Here is a 23,201-nt window from a genome sequence, read left to right as displayed (position 1 = left end):
AAATAAAACACTTCTGTCTACTCTCAAACGCCGTGCCTCTTTAGTACAGAGTATCATTATCCCAGTAGCCCCCATAATCTCCTCTTCTATGCCCTATCCTTCTTTCCAGTCCATCTTCAGTGTATCTATCCTGTCTGGGGTATGACTGTGGGTAAAACTGCTGCATCCTGTATGGACCTTCTCTACTGTATCCCGACATATCCTCACTGTATTCACTTCCTGGGTATCTCTGATAGTACATCACATTCCTTGGATCTGTGTAGGGAAGGCAATATGCACTATTTTGGTTTCTATAATGGTGCTGATTTCTAGAAAAGTAGTTCTGTTGATGATACTTCTTGGATCTTGAAAATTCAACTCCAGTGGGCATCCTACCTCCATACCAAATATCATTATGTGGATGTTTCTGATTTAAGCCGGTACCTTCATTTATTTTCCTTCCTGAATGAGTAGAGTGTTTAAATTTTTGTGACTGCTTATAGTTTGAATTCAGATCTTTATTTTTCTCATTTATAGTATGTAATTTGCCAGCCCTAGTCTTTGATTCCTCTCCCTTTGCAGCCGCAGTCCTTTGTTTGAGACAGAAGAAAACAACAACAATAATCACTACCAGCAAGGTTCCCCCAACTGCAAACACAGTACTGATTATGATGACCATTTCCTCAGACAGTCCGGACAGAGGTGAAGTAGTTACGGGGGCGTCTGATGTTTCTGACGGTGTGCCAACAGATTTTGTACTTACAGAGGGAAACGTATCAGATAAAGGAACTTGAGTTGATAATGGTATGGATATTTTAATTGCAGTACCCGAATTGGCATTTGTATCATCCGTTGATATTACTGATCCAGTTTTTGCAGAACCTATGAAGTAATTACACGAAGAAAAGGACATAAAAATTATTGAAATATATGACAAATTTTCAATTGTTCACTATATAATCCTTTTCTTATCATACATTTTGTAAAACAACATATCTTCATAAATTCAACACATGTGAAGTTCAACATTAGAATTCACCAAATTTTTTGCTGGACTTTCGCATTAACCAGCTTGAAAGTAAGACGATCTCTCATTTAAATAAGACAAAGTAAATTGATCTTTCCTGTCCATACAGAAAAATAATTATAAATGTGATTGTGAGATCACCCCATATGATAGCTCATGTAGGTTATAGGGGACAAAATCAAGAGAGGTCTAGTATAAAGAATATGATAACGCCTGTGAAACGTGAAAGTCTTAGCACCAATCGTTAAAATTTAAGTAAAACTTATGTAGTAGAAACATAGATATTGCGAATTCACGGATAAAGCAAAGTTATTTTTGAGCTGTATAAATTTAACGATTTACTTATATAGATATAACAAATTACGGATATAGCGAAGTAATTTCATAGGTTCCTCTTACTTCACTAAAACCGAGTTCTACTTTATGGTCAAATAAAATTGGTTTCAAAAGTAAGTCAGTATCCAAGCTTAATGCCAAAGGATAAAAATTAATATTATACTTTCATGTAAATTAGTTGAATCTGATTGGTCGAGAAACATTTGTTAAAAAACACTATTAACCGCTGAATAATGGAGCCATGCCCTCCAGCGTAGCAACAGTCAACATTGCTTGACGACGGGTGGTATTCCAAAAAATAGCGACTGCGCAGAATTTATGCGCGCACGGTTCATTGTTATATGTATTTGTATAAAACATTCAGTATAATATAATAAATATAGCATGTAGTTGAGTGTAACATTGAAAATTTTCACCCCAAGAAAACCATTGTCAACCTCGGCTGCGCCTCGGTTGACAATGGTTTTCTTGGGGTGAAAATTTTCAATGTTACACTCAACTACATGCTATATTTATTATATTGCGCCTCGGTTGACAATGGTTTTCTTGGGGTGAAAATTTTCAATGTTACACTCAACTACATGCAATATTTATATATTGGTGCCCATGGGAAGATCTTGTTGCCTAAACACCAACTGTACAACGATAATGGCCAAGATTAAAGTTTTTAAGAAGCAGGACAAACTTTTAAGGGGGATGTACGGCCACCTTTAGTGCGGTGAGAACAAAATGTAAACATTTCTTCAAATGGCTAAAATACATCATATTTTGATCAAATTTTGAGTCCTTATGATAAAGTTACAATAAATATTCATAACTGAATGCATGTTGTGCATATATAATCTATATTTTTTGCAGAAAAATGCTTCTGATATGCTCCTTAGAACTGCGCAATACAGAATTCAGCAGAGCCTTTAAAAAATCCAAAAAATACGCAAACTATTCATTAATGTTCTCTCTACAACCATTTGTTGAGAAAATGTCTAAATTTTGCACTTTTAAATGATAATTTCAAGTTCAAAACAAGGTATCGTTGTCTTCAAAAAGAGTGTAAAGAACCATGAAAGTAGTTCATGGGTAGCAGCACGTGGTCTATTTTTAGCACAGAGTTTTGTTTTCCAGACCTCTTCTTAATATGGAGGGACATAACAATCTTTAACTGTAGAAGAGAATTACAGTTGCAAAATATTTCAAATAGTATGAACACTTTTAAAAGAGGAAATGTGTTATAGTATGGCTTCAAGTAATCTATTTAGTATTATTATCGAACAGTTGTTAAATAATGTACTTATTCATATCAAAGAAAAAAATCTTAAACTCTTTGTTTCCAGGTAAGGAAAAATGAGCACCATCAAAGTTAAGAAATGTGCCACAGATAACTTATAATATATATCAAAATTTTAATTATCACCAATGAAACACAAAGAAATTAAACACATAAAATCGATATGAATGACCTTGATTTAGTACCTACTAGTACGAGAGATGATCACAAAGTTCGCGAACTATCTCTATATCTACAAAACCACAATTCAGATTAGAAACAAATTTGGTGCACACATAGCCAAACACAAGTTCTATAAAATAGCATAATGACGTCATTATGCAGGTACTTGTGACGAAAAATGGTTGCCTCAGTGGAACTCGTTGAACAAACGACTAAAATATTTATGGTATATCTTAAAAATGCCTTTGAAGTAGCATATAAGAATTTGTTCATAGTTTATTAAGACAAATGACTTCCTACAAATTTAATCAATGATTGGATAGAGCGTTTTAGTGAAGGAAGGCAGATGGTTAAATATGCTACTTGTTATATTGCCCGGTGATATATTAGCAAGTTTGAAAAGGGATATGTGTTTTTTATTAAGCAATATGCTATCAAAGACCTCCAATTTACACTTTGAAAATCAAAAGCCTCCAATTTACACTTTGAAAAATACTAGAATATTTCAACAATAATATACTGTAAATGTATTATATTTGGCGTGTACGATATTTGGCGGAAAATTGAATTATCAACAAGTTGGCGTAGATTTGATTTAGCACTTTTTGAATGTGCGTTACATAAACCTTTATCCACAAAGCATATATTTATCAAGTACATCGCTATATTATAGCGATGTACTTGATTTAGCGGAGGCTGCTTTCCACGAAAGGCGCTAAAAAGAATACACAGCCAAATGTAATACTTTTACAGTAACTATCAAATACCTAAGATATATCGTTTACTTTTTGATCTACCCTCGTATACTCTGTCAAATAAACATTTACAATTTTGATTTGAGCAACATTTTAAAAGGAATGAAATCATTCAGAGTGGGTTAGGAGATTTAATGAATTAAAAAACTTTTTCTATTTGCCCTTTTTGTCAAAATTACAATTTTACAGAGTAAAGAAAAAAAATCAACATTAATAATATTTTATACCAACTTTAAAATGACGTTTGGTGGTCCTCCCAACTCAGGGTAAAATTATTGGGTCCGTATTTATAGGTGAGAAAAAAATTCCTAAAACTTTAAACATATTCGTTGACGGAAAAAAAAACATGTATACATGTAATGGGATGTAAAAAATATTGAGTCGGGCCATTTCTAGGCAGTAGATCGGGAGAGAGGGCAACCAAATATTTTTATAGCAAATTGTCTTATAAGGCTAGTACATGTTCCATCATATACTTAGTAATGCAAAATTTTTGAATCTTTGGCACTGAGTCTATTTTGAAAAACAAAAATAGGATTTTTTTGGGGGGGTATAGCCTCTCATTTTTTTTTTTTGCGTGATAGTCATAGCATATGCAATGGACTTTTCTTTGCAAACATTGTGCTTGCTTATAATTTCAAAGAAACAGCTCAATATATTTTATCAAGCTTCGTATGTTCATTGAGCGAGAGCTTACAATGTTGTCAACATAATGAGACATGATGCGTTTTTATGTCCAAACATTACTCCATACAATGTGTGGTTCATTGCAAACAATCTAGCTATTTATTTGAGGTGCCTGAAGGAAATCCTATAACTGCCTATTTTTTTCTATCTAACTGCTAAACAAAATAGACACATGTACCAACTTTTCGAATGTAAGACATGTAATTACAATTTGTTTTTCATGCACCGCATATTGTTTAACATTTTCAAATTAAATGCTAAGCATCCTCCTTGCAGTGCCCCATTTGAAAATAACTTCTATCGCCACAGAAAAAAGACCCACCGTAATCACATATGTTTAGGACATGTTTTATCTTTTTTCTTGAGTTTTAAAGAAACCAACAAATCATCAAGACTTGTTCCATGAAAAATTAAATATAATCATGGTAATAAACGCATCTATCTACAGCAGATATATGCACATGCCAACCACGTGCTCAGTGGAATGATATTATCGAGGAAACTCGAGCTGTAAACAGAACAGTTTTTCCCGATTTGCTGAAGTAGGGTTAAAATAGCTTTTTTTTTCAGTAATCAGACGATGCAATGCAACAAATAAAAGTAGTAAGTAATATAACCTAATGATTATTACTTAGTAATTTCTTGTCTTTATGTTATTATGGTCGCGTTTATTCTAAAACCAATGCTATTCGAACTCTGTGTGACAGAGGAATGGCGGACGAAATAAACACATGGCCTCAGGAAGACACCCATATGAAAAATCAAATTTTCAAGAATTATGGATAATGACAAGAAAAAAGCGAAACAAATGGTTGTAGCCATATTATCAATGAATCAAACTAACACTATATTCAATGCATTTTTCATCTCATGAATGTTGTAGTTGCGCAGTTCTAACATGATTTATTTCCTCCTAATTAAAACAAAATAAACTTAATTATTAACTGATTTTGGTCTCTAACAGTAGGTAATTAGTGAATTAGCACTTTGAGTAACTTTGGGCTAGTTTAGTAGAGTATTAAGCGCATTCTTGGTATTTCTTATTTTACACCAGACTAGATCCAATATGGCTTGTACATCCCCCTTAAGACCAAAGTCAAAGGTCCAACGTGTTGGTATCAAAGGGAAGATTTTGTCACTTGGAACACGATTTTTTGGGGGTGAATATGTAATATGAAAGCCTGAACTCCAACCGTTTAAAACTTATGCCAAAGGTTAATGTTTTTTATGTCCCCGTCGGGGGTATATAGTTTTTATCGTGTCCGTCTGTCTGTCTGTTTGTTTGTCAACAAAACATTATCCTTGCACATTTCTTTTGATTTAGTAAAGCTATTACTTTCATATCTCACATCTGTATTCCTTGTGATAAGACCTTTTTAGGTCACCTGAGTCACTCAGGTGACCTATTGCTATTCGTTTTCGTCCGTCGTCGTCCGTCGTCCGTCGTGTGTTAACATTTGAACATTTTCAGCTTCTCCTCTGAGACCAATAAACCAATTTCAACCAAATTTGGTATACAGCATCTATTGGTAAAGGGAAACATAAATTGTAAATTTCATGGTCCCTGCCCCCCTGGGGCCTGAGAGGTGGGTCCAAAACCACTAAAATTATTGCAATCTTTAAAAATCTTCTTCTTTACTCCTGGACATCAAGCAGTCAAATTGTTAGCATGAATGTAATAAGCATTGAGTCCTCTACCAAAATTGTGAAATTCATGGCCCCAGGGTCAGGGGTTCTAGTGCTAGGGCGGGGCTATAGAGATTGTATAGTGAAAATGCATTATTTCTTTGAAAATCTTCTTCTCTGCTCCTGGGTATTAAATAAACTAACTAAGTCCATAATTATGATGAGCAATAGTGCGTCTTCTAAAATTGTGAATTTTATGGCCCCAGGGTCGGGAATTCTGGTGTTAGGGCGAGGCCCTATTGATTATATAGTGAAAATACATTAATTCTTTAAAAATCTTCTTCTCTGCTCCTGGGTATTAAATAAACTAACTAAGTACATAGTTATGATGAGCAAGAGTGCGTTTTTCAAAACTGTGAATCTTATGGCCCCAGGGTCAGGGGTTCTGGTGTTAGGGGGGGGCTCTATTGACTATATAGTGGAAATGCATTAATTCTTTGAAAATCTTCTTCTCTGCTCCTGGGTATTAAATAAACTAACTAAGTACATAATTATGATGAGCAATAGTGCTTCTTCTAAAATTGTGAATTTTATGGCCCCAGGGTCGGGAATTCTGGTGTTAGGGCGAGGCTCTATTGATTATATGGTGAAAATACATTAATTCTTTAAAAATCTTCTTCTCTGCTCCTGGGTATTAAATAAACTAACTTAGTACATAGTTATGATGAGCAAGAGTGCGTTTTTCAAAACTGTGAATTTTATGGCCCCTGGGGGTCAGGGGTTATGGTGTAAGGGCGGGGCTCTATTGATTATATAGTGAAAATGCATTAATTCTTTAAAAATCTTCTTCTCTGCTCCTGGGTATTAAATAAACTAACTAAGTACATAATTATGATGAGCCTCTTCTAAAATTGTGAATTTTATGGCCCCAGGGTCGGGAATTCTGGTGTTAGGGCGAGGCTCTATTGATTATATAGTGAAAATGCATTAATTCTTTGAAAATCTTCTTCTCTTCTCCTGGGTATCAATATAAACAAAATTCAGTACATATTTATGATGAGCAAGAGTGCCTCTTCCAAAATTGTGAATTTTATGGCCCCAGGATCAGGGGTTCTGGTGTTAGGGCGGGGCTCTATTGATTATATAGTGAAAATGCATTTATTCTTTGAAAATTTTCTTCTCTGCTCCTGGGTATTAAATAAACTAACTAAGTACATAGTTATGATGAGCAATAGTGCCTCTTGCAAAATTGTGAATTTTATGGCCCCAGGGTCAGGGGTTCTGGTGTTAGGGCAGGGCTCTATTATACAGTGAAAATGTATTAATTTTCTCAAAATCTTCTTCTCTGCTCCTTGGTATTAAATGAACTAACTTAGTATAAAGTTATAATGCCTCAACAAAATTGGTGAATTTCATGGCCCCTGTGTCAGGGGTTTTGCCATTTGGTGTAAAGGGGGGTCTCTTTTGATTATATAGTGAAAATACATTAATTCTTTGACAATCTTTTCCTTTGCTCCTGGGTGTTAAGCTAATGATCCAAGTATATTTATTTAGGATGAAGAAAGGTGCATCTAGCAAAATGGTTAATTTCATACCCCTGGGTCAGGGAGGGGGAGGGTTACATAGTCTGAAAATAAATTAATGCTTTGAAATCTGCTCTTAGGTATTAATCAACCATTTATGATGAAGTAAAATTAAGATGAAATTTCCAAAATTTTGAAATATTTAGCTCCAGGGTCAGTGTTTCTTTGGGGTGGGGTGCACAACGGGTTACAAAGTGGAAGTGCATTTTCTCTTTTTTACTCTGATCTACCTCTGGGTCTTAAGTAAATAGAGTTACAAGCATGCTAAGTTTATAATTATGATAAGCAATTGTTAAGCAATTGTGCCTCTTTCAAATTTGTGAATTTTATGGCCTCTGTTTTAAAACAGAAGCAAATTCGATTGTTGGAAAGTTTTTACATGATACTCAGGTGACCTAAAAGGCCCTTGGGCCTCTTGTTTGTGGGGTACCACCAAATTTAGCCTTCTGACTTTGACCTTGGGGGTTGACACACTGTTACACAAAAATTCCAGACTTTTATTTTGGTCTCAACTTTTGAACGGTAGATACTAATATTTTTTATACTTCACAAATATATTGTTGTTTGTGACAAGACCATTAAATACCAACAACAACTCTGACCTTTTGAACTTGGAGATTTACATACTTTAAAAAACTTTACCTCGGCAACAACGTTTAAAAGGCAAGATCTAGGGCTTTCATACCTCACATATGTAATCCTTGTGACAAACCTTTCATTGCATACCAAAGATCTTGACCCTTTGACATTGTATTTTGACATATTTGTTTTAAGCAAACCTTGACCATAATTTTTGAAGGGTTAGGACTAGGGCTTTCATACTTCGAATATTTAATCCTTCTGACAAGACCTTTCATTGTATTCCAAAAACATTAACCCTTTGACCTTGGATATTGACCTACTTTTTAAAAACTTTAATATTGGCCATAACTTTTGAACGGTTAAGGTTAGGGTTTTCACACTTAGATAGGACTGGGACAACCATGTGTTACATGTATAATCCTTGTAACAAGACCTTCGTTTAGAATCCAACTACTTTGACCTTGGTCCTGGAGTTTGACTTACCTGTCAAAAACTTATCCTTGGCCATAACTTTAGAACAGGTGATGATAGGGCTTTCTTATTTCACAACTGTATTTCTTGTGACCTTACTTTGGGTGCCAACATAATTAATTTGCATTGAAGAAGAGTATAATCTTCGATATGTTGCCATACGGGGGCATCAGTGTTTCACAAACACATCTTATTTTACAGTGGGTCAAACTCCATGGTCAAAATGTTCAAAATGTTTGTACCCATGGAAAGGTCTTATGACGAAAAATACATACATAGCGCTATATTTTATTCTGTTTCAATCGATATTAGATATAAATAAGGGAAAACGTTCAAGTTTTAACGATTGAATTCCTTAAAGGTACTTGGACACAGATTTGAAGTTCATATTTTCTGTATAATATCACGAATTATATATTTCATAGCATTTCACACAAAAATTAATTAAAAATCTTATTTCATTTGAAAGTTATTAAAACTTTAAATTTTTTGGCGGGTTCGATTGACATATCCTTGCACCTTCACAAATTTTCAATTTTTTCTTAATCCTTAGGAAAAGTGGCAATCTTGTTGTGTATTAATGAGAAATATTAAAACTTAAATCCAGAAAAATAATTTTATTCAGAGTAGACATGTTAGAAAGCAAAACTCCTTCACAAGTATCGTCATTCCGTTGTGTACAGAGTTTAGCAAATCGAGCACACTCGTGTTATGTACACAGTTTTTGTAAACAGGGCAGAGCTCTGTTATTGTTTGATGTTTACGATACACTGGGTGTGTTCAATCGCCAAAGTCTTCTCACCAAAACTGCACGGACTGACAATATATTGTGTGTATGTTTTGCTTTCGAACATGTCTACTCTGAATTCTCTGGATTGTAGTATTAATATTTTTCATTAATACACAAGATTGCCACTTTTCCTAAGGATTAAGAATAAATTTAAAATTTGTGAAAGTGCAAGGATGTGTCAATCAAACCCGCCAAAAAAATTAAAATTTTAATAACTTTGAAATGTAATAAGATTTTTAATTAATTTTTGTGTGAAATGCTATTAAGATAAATAAGTTGTAATATTAAAGAGAAAATATGAACTTCAAATCTGTGTCCAAGTACCTTTAACGTAGCCATTTGTCTATTACCTAATGCAAACTTTCCCCTTAACTTTCTTTTACAGTTTATGTTGAAAAAAGACCGAAAAGGAAACCAAAACTAGATCTCAATAAAAAAAGCATTTTCAATATCAGCTGTGATTGGTTATCAAACCAGAAAAAAAAGTAAGACCAACTTTAAATGTTTACCGAAGGCGCATACTGAAAACAATATGACAATGTAGTAAAGTGAAGCTGGAAAATACTGCAAAAGTATTGTGCTCTCTCTCTCTCAATCTTTTGTAGAAGGACAATTGACTGAGTTGAAAATCAATTCGATATCTCTGTTAAAGCATAAAAACATAATCTTTATTATGTCATGATAAAAACCCTGATAGTTTAAAGTACTTTGTAAAAGAGACAAATCCACGAATATCGACTTCACTGCCCTTGTACATTTATTTCTCTATTAAGTCTCAGGACTAAAATTTGTTTATCTCGAGATTTGTATACCCAACAGTCTTTATCTATTTGAATCATTTTTTTTTAAAATGTCGCTAAGATGTGTTTTGCATAAATGCAATTAATGTATTACATTTCACATAATGGGTATTTTAGTTAAAGATTCAGAGATATAGTAGGGTTTATCAAATATTTTTAAAGAATGTAGTTTCTTAAGAATCTGATATCTCACATAAAAACATATAATTCAAATTCTTTTGCAACACACACTCCCCCATACACGAGAGAGAGAGAGAGAGAGAGAGAGAGAGAGAGAGAGAGAGAGAGAGAGAGATTCATTCCTTGTCAATACCTTTTAAGAATTGGCATAAAAAATATTCAGTGAGACCCAAAAGGTGTATTGCCAGCAATCTATACCTTTTCTTTATAGTGATTTTTTTTCTTATCAGATACTATATTTTTACTTCTTTATTAAGTCTCTTAGCAATGTTGTGGGATATTATAATTTGAAGTCCGAATTTTCTTGAATATTAAATCAACATTAAAATGTCAAAGAATTCTCTGCTTGAGGGAAGAAAACAAACAATCTTATTCACAGTTTTCTACGTTATCACAGTGAGGTAAGAATAGCCGCGCCTAGGAACACTCCAAACAAATATATAATCGAACTGTTTATCGGATATGTATCCCCTGAGAATTTACAAGCTGAGAGATGTAAATACTGAAAGGTCGATACATGAATGCTATCTTGCTAAAGGTGAACATATTAGTTTTATACTACCTTAAACTTTGTTTATAATTTTCAATAATATCAAAAAAGAAAAACTAGGACCGCACAATTAATGGATAAACTCACTTGTGAGTGACTATAGATAAACCATTTTCAATCTCCTTTTACAATACATGTATATGGATAAATTCGTACAAATATCTTTATTCTATTCTTTTATTATACAAACAGTAGTTATCCGGGATTTGCTAAAAAACCTCATTTTAACTTGTTGCAACCCACGTGTAGGTGTTTTAAGTAATTCCTGCACAATAAGTATTTTTTGCTAAATAATGATTGTAATAAACGTCAAAATAATAACAACAGATAAAAATTCATTTGCAAAGTTTATTCTACATAATCCATTCTAGAAAAACACACGGGAAATGTTTACATCAATTAACATTTAGATAATTTATATGGACGGTATATCGCTATGAAGAATTTGATTCTTTGCATTAGAAGTAATTTAGAGAACATAACGTGTTGAATGTTTGGTTCTCAAACATAAAATCTGGTGTTATATCGAGAGAACTCGCCATTTGGTGCAAAGGCCAGAATATTGACAAAGATCTGATGTTGGGAGGCACCTGGTGTCCATTCAAACTGTACCTCTTCTGCGAGAGTGGATATGGGTGATTGAAGATCGGAACTTCCAGCGCTGGAACCCACCGAAACTTGATAGACCGTGGCACCATATTGTGAGGGTACAAAAACGTTGTTCCATCGTATTGAAACATACCCACCAGTTGACATAAAAGATGCTGACTCATCTATGGAATACAAACTTGGGTAAATACCGGTATACAGAATTTAAAAGAAACTCATCAAAATGATTAAAGATTACACGTATATAAATTACCCTCTAAGCCTGGTGATCTGTTGTCCAGAACGATAGAAGAATTCAATATTTGACTTCGGTATCCACCGTCATTTGCTGCGCGAACGTCAGCATCAATGATGTCTCCTGCTTTTGAATTCTGTATTACGCGTGTTGCACAATTCCTTAAACCAACCGAATTCCATGGCGCAATGACTTTTCCATTCTTTCGTACCCGGGTTTCAAAGGTGGATATTCCACCTTCATCTTGAAATCCTTTCCAGAAAAAGTCGATATTTGTCAAGTTTTCTTGCAATGGAATTGCAGACTCTTTTCTCAAAAATGTATTACGGTTATTGGGATAAAATGAGAGGGTTGCACTTTCGATCTGTGGTGATTTATGGTAAATTTTGAAAGGTCCTGCTATCTCTTCGGCTTTAAGCTGGACGTTGTTTATGCACTGAACAGTAACATATATTGTCGTTCCATGGGGGAATGACAAGTTTGACAATTTACATTTTCTGTTATCAGGACTAGTTTGCCAACGTCCCGATAATGCAGAAGCTTGGGAATGACCTGAAACAGAATAAAACTAGCATTTGATATTAAAAATTACTTTGTATCATCAGCTCATTTACTAAGTATAGATATAAATACATACCAACAGAACAATAACAAGATAAAAGTTCTGTTTCCTCCTCTGTTACATTCCATGTCACTGTAACTTCAGTGTGTTTTCTGATCGTCCGAGTCGGCTCTCCAGGTATGATGGTTGTATCATTTTCTGCAGCACCTTGATCAGTGTCGTTAAGAAAATCCAAATCCTGTCCTATTGCAAAGTTTCGAACATCGACATTCAAAATTTTCAAAATAGGAGCACTGTGATCTAATGTTATTTCACTTTGAAACATTGACGATAAATCAGCATAGTTTCTTGCAATAGCTGTTAGATAGATTCGACTGCCGTGTGGAGCATCCGTATGTATTAAACCGTGGTTGGATTTTGAGAAAGGAGACAATAATCTCACTTGATATCCTCCTCTGGTTGTTCCAGCTCCAACTAAAACGTTTTCAACACCACTTTCCGGATCGAAGATGAAACTGCAGACGGACAATGTTCCAGGGTTTATTTGACGTACAGTTAATGGATTTGTACTGACTTCAGACAAACTACAATGTTGAAGACGTACTGAAATACTTTCATCAGGTATATCCTTTCGACTTGCAACTTTAAATCTTAAGTTGACTGGACCATCATTGCTGGACAAGAACTCGTGTTCTGCGGAAGTACTTGAATCAGCAGTTTGTGACGTGTACAGTAGCATTGTTTTATTTCCAATATGCAACTTGAGGGTACTAAATTGTAACCTACCAGGTAACTTGATTAAAATTTTGTAAATTTCATTCTTTGTAGCAGTAAAAACGCCATTCACCATCTTTTTCTTCATGTTATAAATGTCTGTATTATTCGTAATTGAGGACACTTGAAATTCAATTTTTTCAAACGATTTGCACTTTATTCCGACAGGTGGAGTGTTATCTATTTTTATTGGGTTTGAATTTACATATTGAGAATGATGATCCATTGCATCGAATGCTCGAACCCGAGTGTGATAACTTCTGTTGTGCTGCAGACTTATGTTATTGAATGTGTAGAAAGTTGAAATGGAGGCTGATTTATCTCTCTTAATTACTGTTCCATCATCTTCTTCATAAACACCTACCTCATAGAGTTTAATCGACGACTGATGATCTTCAAAGCCATGCCATGATGTTGCAAGAGAAGAGTTTGAAGACTGATGTAAAATGTTTCGAAAATGTTTGGTGTTATATACAATACCAGATACAGGGTTATCAACATCAAGAAGTATTCCATCTGACACTGCCGCGGTTTCCAGTCCCATATTATTCTTCGCAAAAATTGTGAAATAATAAGTAGTTCCTGCTATCATTGTTTGATTAACGTCTAAAGAAGTAGATAGATGGACAGATCTTCGTGATATAAAGTCGTCACCTAATATTAAAAAAAGAACATACATGTATTGAGATCGATAAAAAGTAAACTATAAGTACATATAATGAAATATAGAAGAAGAATAAAGATGTACCATAAGGTCTTGTTCCACCACTTATATCATAGTTTACTATGTGTCCCTGTCCTTCCGAGAATAGTTTTTGCCAACATACTTTAAACAGTCTTAAAGTACCAATGAAATCGACATCATTTCTGCAGTCATCTACTGATTCAATCACAGCTCGACCAAGTCTTACCTGTGGAGGAGTAAAATCAATCAAAAGAGAGTTTGATGTGAATATAGCAAACTCAGACTCGGAGACCCACGCTCTTATATAGAGAATATAGTGCTGTCCGTGTTGCAGTCTTTTGTGGGATGGCAAACAATACACTAATTCTTGACTGATGCCATTATCATGCCATATACTTTCTGTAGCTGCGTCAAATATTCCACTACCTGGACTTTCCCCCTTTTCACCAAGACTCCATTCATACCGCATCACTGTACTTATCGATCCTGCTTCTTTCTCCCAAAATCCTGATATACAAGAGGAACTGGCAGACATTGTTGAGGGTATTGGCGATAACCCAAAATGAACCAGTACATTAAGACTTGCACTGGAAACATTTTGTAATTCTGTGCAAGGTGCATTAATTTTATTTAAACACTTTTTACCTATTACTGCACAGGTACAGTCGTTATTGCAGTAATGAGAGACACAGGAATAACGCTGAATTGAGAGGTGTCCCTGTGTATTATTTTTATTGTTAGACACAAGGACAACAGACACCTTTCCAGTTTTACTTTTCAGGCCTACATTATTTGTTCCAGTGACTGATAATATGATAACGTCATTGCTGTAAAGTTTGTTTGATAAGTTCAATGACAACACTTGCTGAGTTCTGTTGCTGTGCTGCACAGAAATCAAACCATTTGATAGTTCATTCCCAGAGTATGATTTACTAACACTTATAGTGTATTTCTGAAGTCCTGATTCATTATCCACAAAACCATACCATGCTAGGTGAATTGTAGTAGTCGTCCCATTATTGTGCCATAACAATGGGTTCATGAATCCCCCAAGTGACGGCGGAGAGGAGTCAATAAGAAGTGTACTTGATGTTGCAAATGTGCAAAGACCAGCGCCATTACAGCTAGTTACCTTAGCAACATAGGAATCCCCATCTCTAAGTAAGGTTTCATTAGAAGACTTAATTGTTATATGTGTTTGGCTACCAATTTCATTCTTTTCAAACATCACATGCCCATTACGACTGCTAATCAATATTATATGGTGCTTAATGATGGAACTCTCCCTATCTTGAAAAAGCCATCTAATAGTAATCAAAGAACCGTCAAACTGCGTTCCGTTGATAAGTGATAGACCATGAGCACCTGTGATGAATTCTGGTTTCTGGACTAAAACTGGAGGACTTGGATCTACCTGGAATTTTGGAGAAGTACGCTCTGTCACCAAGCCAGCTTGATTAAATGCTCGAAGTGTTAGGTAGAGATCGGTTGAATGAGGAAGGTGAAGGCCTGTCCTTGTCACCCGGTTAGATAGCATTATGTTTTCAAAAGCTACGATCTGACAGTATCCCGGGGAAGTTCCCAGACACCACTCAAAATGGTCAATGTCAGAATGTGGGTCCACAAACCCAACCCACGATGCAGAAATAGAGTTACTAAAAAGAATGAGGCAAGTAATTAATTTCAAATTAATAACCTTCTTTAAGGAGTAAAGCCACACTGAAAATTTTTCAACGATCTTAAGACATCCCTCTTCGGTCATGGTTTAAACATTGAAATGCCCATATTAGCTCTAAGTTATTTTATATTTAAAAAAAATTATACAAAAAAAATTCATAAAAAATTACAAATATAAAATATTTATGAGCTAATATCAGTATCTCAATGCTGAAACCATCGTTAAGAAGGAAAATCTTAGAGATATATTAATAAAATTTTGGGTGTGTCATTCCTCCTTTTAAAGTCAGATGAATAGATTACGTACTTATAAGGCATAAAAGGTTCGTGTTGGTCGCTAAAACCGACATGGATCAGTCCAGGGATTGGAGGAGAATTGTCCATGATCACCCCGTCTGACGATACGCTGGTACACAATTCAGCATGGTTACAAGCTGTCACAGTAGCAAAGTATTTAACACCAGGTTCAAATATGCTGTTCCAAGTAAAATCTGGAAAGAATTTGTTTTGTTAAAGAAAATTTAAGTTTTATTGAAACCCAAGTGCTGGTATATTTAATAAGGTAATCGTAATTAGCGGTAAATCGTAACAGTTTTGCTGTATATTCGTATGTATTCAGTAACTATAGTTTTTCTGAATACCAGTGATTGACTTTTAAAGTTTTGATTTGATTAAAAAAAATTGGTACGTTTGTTTTATCCTCAAGAATACTGATATTCTTCTTGCATATAAAACAGAATTAATTACACTTAAAGGGTCCATGAAGATTAAATACAATTAAAACTTGTGTTAACTCAATAAAAAGGGGTTCTTTCCCAAATATAAAACGAATAGCTTATTAGAAAGAAAGTTAGAAAGAAAGTTGACGCATGCAAATAATAATCTAACGAATCAAATAAATTAAAAAACAGTAATCAGAATTTGTTGAAATAAATCCTTTTTAAAACTGCATTTATCTATTTTTAAAAAGTCAGATAAGTAATGCCAATGTCTTTATTACCTTCTTTACAAAACATACCCGTTAAGAGTCCTACATTGCTGGCTGGAAATACATCAAAGTTAAACGGCTGTGTTCCAATACCTACTTCAAAATACTGAATTCCGGTGTGAGAATCAAGGAAACCTGACCAGTGACATGCGTACTTCCCGGTATCATTTTGGAAATCAACATCGTCCTAAGATGTAAAGCTGCTTATTAGTTTGTCAAGATATCTAAGCACAACACAAGGCACACACTGATAACAACATGAACAAGTGATTGATATACTTTTTGTTAGTAAAATATTTTCGTAATGAAACGAACCGTTAGACCATCTTGAACAAGTCCTCGAAGTGGCGGAGTTCGATCAAACAAGAATGCTTCTGATGCAGCGATCACACTCAGATCTGCATGATTTACAATCTGCAAAAATACATTTAGATACTTATCTAAAAACTCTCCGCTTACACCTTCAACTGATTCTTCGCTATCAATACTCTTCATCTTTCAGAATTTTTTTTGACTCCAATTTCTTGGTTTATTAACTTTTTATTTATTTATTTTTTTATTTGTTTGTTTTTTTTTTTTTTTTACAGAAAATCAATATATTTTTTAAAAAAAATTTCGGTACTTTTATTGCTTACGATGTAATGTTTGTACAACATACTTCTAAGAAAATTCCTGTTATTATTATAATATTGTAAACCTGTTTATTTGTGTTGGTTCAAAATACCACAGAATCACACTTCTATTTAATTTTGCAGGTAGAAAACTACGCGGAATTCTTGGCTTGTCTTTTAAAATACACTTTAAAAATGCGTACATGCTCAGAATTAATCCCCCGAAGAGAAAACTACTTTACCGTACAATTACTTTTTAGTAGATCTCTTTCATACATTTCAAATAATCTTACTAATAATGTCAAAAAAATTAATTCAAATATGATTACGTAAAACGTATACCTTTAGCAAAATATAATACTGATATCCATCAGTCATGAATTCTGGTAGTTGAATTTCAACAAACTCTCCATCCACTGGGTAGAATTCTAGAATATCTGTAGAAACGTTACTGGAACCAACGCCTATCAAAATCTGCTTTAGACCGCTTTCGTTATCCCCGAATCCCTCCCAGTGTACAAAAACATTATCCGTGGAAAGAGTTGCAGTTTGTGATTTAGGATTTCCAATAAAGATAGTACCAATGTCAGGAGGGGTCACATCTAAGGTCTTTCCCGGAGAGGAAACGACTGTCACATGACCAGCTCGATCAAATGCTGTTTAAGAAATGATAGTGAGTTTGATTATGTGAATTTACTGTTAAATTCATATTGTATATGTGATTATAAATTTAATTGACATTACCTTTCACTGTAGCAAAATACGTCATTCCGTTCGTCAGGTTCAAGTTTGGAATAAACACTGATGTCTGTAATCCAACATTTCTGGACAGTAAAATATCTTGCCCACTTTGAAAGGAACCTGCCAACATAAATTCACGTTTTAGCACTATATTACAACAATATTTTAATATTCACTTATTAAGTTCAGCGAGAGAGAGAGAGAGAGAGAGAGAGAGAGTTACCTATACTAAATTCATATCTTGCAATGCCTAGTTCAGTATGGGTAACTTCTACTTCAATATCTGAAAAGCCTGACCATTGTATTTCTAATTCCTTTTCGCTTGTAACAAATTCTTCATTGCTACTTAAAATCTTAACTTCTCCGCCTTTCGGAGGCGAATTATCAACAATAAATCCATTTCCACAGAGGGAAATATCTTCACTCTTTACTTTGTTTTCAGTAGAATTCATTCCTTCAGAAAAGGCACATATGAAATATTTATGATTAGGTGGGAGTCTTTGTGTATTAAATCTTCCTATTCCATCTGTTGAGGTTACTGATTGAAGACAATCCATATCACTTTGGCAGGAGACTTTTTGTGATAATTGTTTCTTTGTGAGATACCAGGTAATGGACTTTCCAGACGTCCCACTCAAAAATCCGTATATTTTCCTACCCGGTGGTGTTACATCAACCTCGTTTTCGTGTAGCAGTTGTAATTTATCTCCTAGGAACTGACTATTTGCTAGTCTTAAAATATCCTGAAGGTTTACAGAGCTAGGGTATATTTCGTACAGAGTGAGTGTGGAAAATTCATTTGGATCTGACAACATAGTAAGACGTGTACAGGTGTTGATTGACTGCCCTGTTTTACAAATTCCCTTGATACAAATTTCCATTCTTCTGTGTCCATAAACAGGTAAGTGAAATGTTAGATTGCCCTGGTAAAAGAGAGTATTTGATAGTAAATATGACACAAGAGTATAATTCATGATCATAGAATAAAACTAATTCTTTCTTCAGGAAAGTGCTGGTATGTTGATTATTATTGCATTGTTTTAGGAACGTTGTTGTATAACAAATGACAAGTGAACCCAAAAGTAAGAACAGAACAAGTGGCCCCGTATTTCCTTACATATATAATTCGAGATTAACAAAATGAAAGAAAGAAGACAAAAAAATACTTTAATTGAGCTTAATCTATGTGCACTTACATTAAGACGTCCTTTCCCAGAATAAGGAGAAAATAATATCCATGAAGTCAATTGATTTTGTGGCACATTAGTATCAAGAAAGGCCGCCGCATACCCCAATGGTTCTCCAGATAAACCACACTCATAAGCACTAAACCGTAATTGTACATCTACAACTCTTGTTTCTCCTGGAATCATTTTAACAAAAGCTTCTGTCTCATTTATAGGATACTTAGCTTCTTCAACAGTGACTGATTCCGAGAATTTGCCTTGTAAGCAGACTTTCTGGAAACATGGTTGTACCAATGCACGGTAAGTGTGGAAGTTTTGTAAATGCAATCCAGTAAACTGGAATTGTGAATTCCTACTTATGTCTTTGAGTGGTTCCACAATTGTGTTGGACCCGTCTTTGTTAATTTTAAACAAACCACACTTGTAATGAGTGATAAAGTTTGCAGTCTCATTATTTGCAGTCCAAAATACTTCGAAAGAATGCTTACTTTCCTGATATTGTTTTCCTTCCTCGCAAGAGGAAATGGAGACATTACTTAAAGCGGTGGTATTCAAAATGTGGAAAGTAGGGTAGGAAATAATAGGAACAAATTGATATTTATCAATCCAAACCACATCTTGGCTGGTTACCGGGCTTCCGTCTGTTAAAATTGTGTAGACCTGGATCTGCCGAAGAGCGTTGATTACTGATAATGTTCCTTGATTTTTATTTAAAATAATCGGAATATGATTGTTGCGTCTCATCCTACAGCTAGTTCCACTATGAACAACAAGTGAATTTAAAATACTTGAGTTATCTATAACGGCAAATCCATCCGAAACAATCAAAGTTGAGTGAAGCCCAACGGTAGCGCGTGCTATGGTATAGTATTTCTTGAAATGCGCTAACTTCAAATTGTAAAGGCACTTCGTATTTTCTGAGATATTCCGAAACGATACGATATCTGCAGATTCTTTAGTTGAGCCAATGCCAACTTCTAAAGAAATGTTTTGAGTATGCCACATGCCTTTCCAGTCAAAGCATACTTTATTGGCTTGAAATATGAAGTCAACATCTTCCCCTGCTAAAGAATGATTTGGAAGAATTTCGATGATTGTCCCATTTGACGGTGGAAACCGAGAGGGTAAGAGAAAAGATTCAGATCGAACTTCGAGAAAGTGTCCGGCTATGTTGTAAATATACAGATGGAAGTTGAATCTGGTGTTACTATTGAAATTCAGTTTGAAGATACGATTGATTGAGTACTTGAAGCAAAATGAAAGATTTCTTGGACACTGTTCCTTTATCTTGGCTTCCAAATAAGGCGTCAGCAACGTTCCAGCACTTCCTGCAAAAATCATCAACTATTATATTTCTATGCCCTACCAAAGGTGTATTATAATAACAATTTGAATAAATCAATAAAGTATTTTTTCTTACCTAAGCGGAAAAGAATTGAATCCATTGGCTCCTTCTGTTCTGCTTCGAGAAATGTATCACTGTTCCATCCAACAACGATATCTGCAGAATCTTGGAATACAACAACATTCCCTTTGTATATTGGAGGTGTTTCGTCAATGATCAGTGGACCAAAAGTCACAAGCGTTTTCAGATCAGCTTTGTTTATTACTCTGAGAAATAGATAAAGGGGCAAACCAGTATCTAAGCCTGCGTGCATGATATGATACTCGTCAGTCTTATGAGAATCTGAGTACGATATCAAATCAGGAAATGAAAAAGTACTTGCAGTTGAACCAAGTCCGACCTCAACATTTTGTATCTGAGATTCCTTTTCTTCCAACTTCCAGGTCACTTTGATTTTATCGGACGGAAGATAAATAAACCAGTTTTCTGTATACTGTGAGAGTTTGCTACACATGGTTGTAGAGTATTCAGAATGATTTGCGTATAGATTACTTTTTGGAAGATAAGCTATAAGTGACATAGAAAGGTTACTACTACATATTTCGAGGCATTTCTCAGTAGTCTTAAGCTCGTAAGCTGTTAGATTTTGCAAAATATGCCAAGCTTTGTTTTCGTAGCACCCAATAACTGCCTTTCCTTTTGCTGATTCTAGAACGACATCGGTAACAATTACTTTGGAAGAGTCTCGAGTCACTCCATCAGAGCATGCAACATCGGAAGGTTCCAAAGCATTATTATATGCAATCACGGATACAACGTATAGACCATCGTTAGGAAGACTTATACTTAAAAATTGTTCTGTAGACTCATAGATGCTAAAATTATTTGGTAAATTATGAGAATATACATCCATTTCTCCATTTGTAAGACAGTGGTCGCTGATACCTATCCTGTATTTCATTATCCCGCTTTCATGATCTATGAATCCGTCCCACCTAACATTAACTGAATTTTCACTTGTGTAGTCAATATCAGGATATCCTTGAGGTCCCTCGTAAACGACACCTTTATGTGGAGGAGAATCATCCGAAAGGATATCCACGTGTTGTATACTAACTAACCTGGCTTCATTGGTAACTTTAACTGTAAAATGGTATTCTCGATTGTGCTGACCAATATGTGTGTTGTTCTTTATAAGATGGTTGAATTCCACTCTATATATAGAGTGTTCACAAGGTCCCACACTAGGACAGTAGCAGTCCACAAGAGCTTCGCAAGTCTGAAATTGATGAAGACAAGACAGTTACTTTTGATACCTAAATGCTAATTTATTTACATTCAAAATAAAGAAAAACGCAGTTACTTTACCTTATTTCCTAAAGTTTGCACTGCAATGGCTTTGTATGCAAGTTCTTTCCCTCCGAGGGACGTGCCAAGGAAATATTCGATTGAATAAAGGCCACTGTGTGAGTCAAAAGCTTTAAATTCTAGTTTCATTTTTGACAGATCGGTGGAGTTATGAACAAACAACTGTCTCACGCCATCCTTTTTCAGCCAAATATTCTCAATATCAGGTACACTGGAATCGACATGAAAAGTGATATTTTCAGAAAGCGAATTATTCATCAAATCTTTTGAAGTCACGGTGATTGTGCGAGTTTCTCCATCTTTCAAATCAAGATCAACACATAAAGATTGGATAGGAAAGCGTGGTACCAAAACGTCTGAGGACATTCTTTTATTTTCTTTAAACCATGAGTAATGGTATGATACTATTCCAAAAACATTGGTTGTTCCAGATATCGGTAAAATTCCGCTCTCTTGTTCGTACACGCCTTGATATATTCCATGATAATCCTTTTGCATTTTGCGTAGGAGATTATATCTCAGATTGTACGAATTGTAATATCGGTTTTCCCATGAAAGACAACTCTGACCTTTATTTGTCTGCCAGGTGTAATTGGTTTTTGAGCTCGCTGTATATACCTTAAGCCTTTTTTCGTCATTGATTTTAATTTCGGAGGAATTATCGAACATAACGAATCTTCTAGCAGATTTCACATTTCCAGCATGATCCAACACTTCCAGGGAAATGCCAAAAAGGGCTGGTTGGTGAGGCAGTGTAACATTGAATTCACCATGAGAAATATTGAAAGTCTGAAGAGCTTTTTCATCCATGGAAAGTGTAAGGTTATCTACTTCCTTTGTTTCATGGATACTAATGGAAAAGCTCTTAATGCCTGATGCTTGGTCGGGTCTTCTTGGGAATGGATCATTCCATCCTTCAATTTTGATCTTTAAAGTCGAATCTTTTGTCAAGCGACCGGATATCAATTTTATTGGCTCTTGTCCTGGACAAGTAAGGATTTCACTACAGTGCTTTGGCGGCGAGGAATCAAAAAGGAAACATACATCATTTGATTCAGTTACTCTGTTGTAAGTGACTGCAGGGTACTCTTTGTTACTGAAGTCTTTGTACTTCATGTATCCCCCGCTCTCAGTTTTATACGATAAGCAGAGCCTAGTGAAATAAACTTGTATTCATGATTGAAAAATTAAACTGGAAAAAATGCAAATACGGATAAATCACTTATACAACACAACTTTTACAAACCTTTGTCCATTGTTTAAGAACCATGTTGATTGATTGAGAATAACATGCCTACACTCTATAGGATGGTCTGACTTTGGATGTAAATCGTCCATCCGTGAATTGCATTTTGATTTGTCTGTTAACTGTTCTACATGCAAGGTGGACTTTGCTCCTAAGGAGAGATTATTAAACATATGGAGATAATGAACAATATTTTTAAAAGATCAAAAGTCCATAAAACAATACAAAATAGGAGCAGAGCAAACAAATCTCCAAAACATCAGAGGTGGGATCAGGTGCCGTGGAGGAGTGATCATCTAATGATATCAGGATATCAAAATGGTACACAGAGCAGATGACAAATTTCATTTATAGTGTTTT

At 34.9% G+C, this 23,201-nt stretch overlaps 2 protein-coding genes across 2 annotated transcripts; both read right to left on the bottom strand.

The window, feature by feature from the left end:
* Positions 1–22: 22 nt before the first annotated feature.
* Positions 23–9,865, bottom strand: LOC134251555 (uncharacterized). Its single transcript, XM_062733956.1, has 2 exons — positions 9,793–9,865; positions 23–861 (listed from the first exon to the last, which is right to left on the bottom strand). Exon 2 carries the CDS (start codon positions 656–658, stop codon positions 41–43), a length of 618 nt encoding a protein of 205 aa, XP_062589940.1. The 5' UTR covers positions 659–861; positions 9,793–9,865; the 3' UTR covers positions 23–40.
* Positions 9,866–11,156: 1,291 nt separating this feature from the next.
* On the bottom strand, positions 11,157–22,945 carry LOC134251560 (uncharacterized). Its single transcript, XM_062733962.1, has 14 exons — positions 22,842–22,945; positions 21,596–22,748; positions 20,303–21,506; positions 18,892–20,210; positions 17,919–18,618; positions 17,699–17,815; positions 17,297–17,610; positions 16,659–16,757; positions 16,374–16,530; positions 15,663–15,846; positions 13,742–15,333; positions 12,295–13,647; positions 11,676–12,209; positions 11,157–11,586 (listed from the first exon to the last, which is right to left on the bottom strand). Exons 1-14 carry the CDS (start codon positions 22,931–22,933, stop codon positions 11,315–11,317), a joined length of 9,090 nt encoding a protein of 3,029 aa, XP_062589946.1. The 5' UTR covers positions 22,934–22,945; the 3' UTR covers positions 11,157–11,314.
* Positions 22,946–23,201: the final 256 nt, after the last annotated feature.

This window comes from Saccostrea cucullata, unplaced genomic scaffold, assembly GCF_032062105.1.
Source record: "Saccostrea cucullata isolate Sc308-1 unplaced genomic scaffold, CSIRO_AGI_Scuc_v1 ctg1580, whole genome shotgun sequence".
In the NCBI taxonomy this organism is placed as follows: domain Eukaryota; kingdom Metazoa; phylum Mollusca; class Bivalvia; order Ostreida; family Ostreidae; genus Saccostrea; species Saccostrea cuccullata.
The sequence above is the reverse complement of the archived record's forward strand: the minus strand, read 5'-3'. Positions and strand labels throughout refer to the sequence as shown.

Coding starts and splice junctions, on each gene's coding strand:
- LOC134251555 (XM_062733956.1), bottom strand. CDS start 658: ATGGTCATCATAATCAGTACTGTGTTTGCAGTTGGGGGAACCTTGCTG.
- LOC134251560 (XM_062733962.1), bottom strand. CDS start 22,933: ATGGACGATTTACATCCAAAGTCAGACCATCCTATAGAGTGTAGGCAT. Junction 21,507..21,595: donor TGCAAACTTTAGGAAATAAG/GTAAAGTAACTG, acceptor CATCAATTTCAG/ACTTGCGAAGCTCTTGTGGA. Junction 20,211..20,302: donor TTCAATTCTTTTCCGCTTAG/GTAAGAAAAAAT, acceptor TGATTTTTGCAG/GAAGTGCTGGAACGTTGCTG.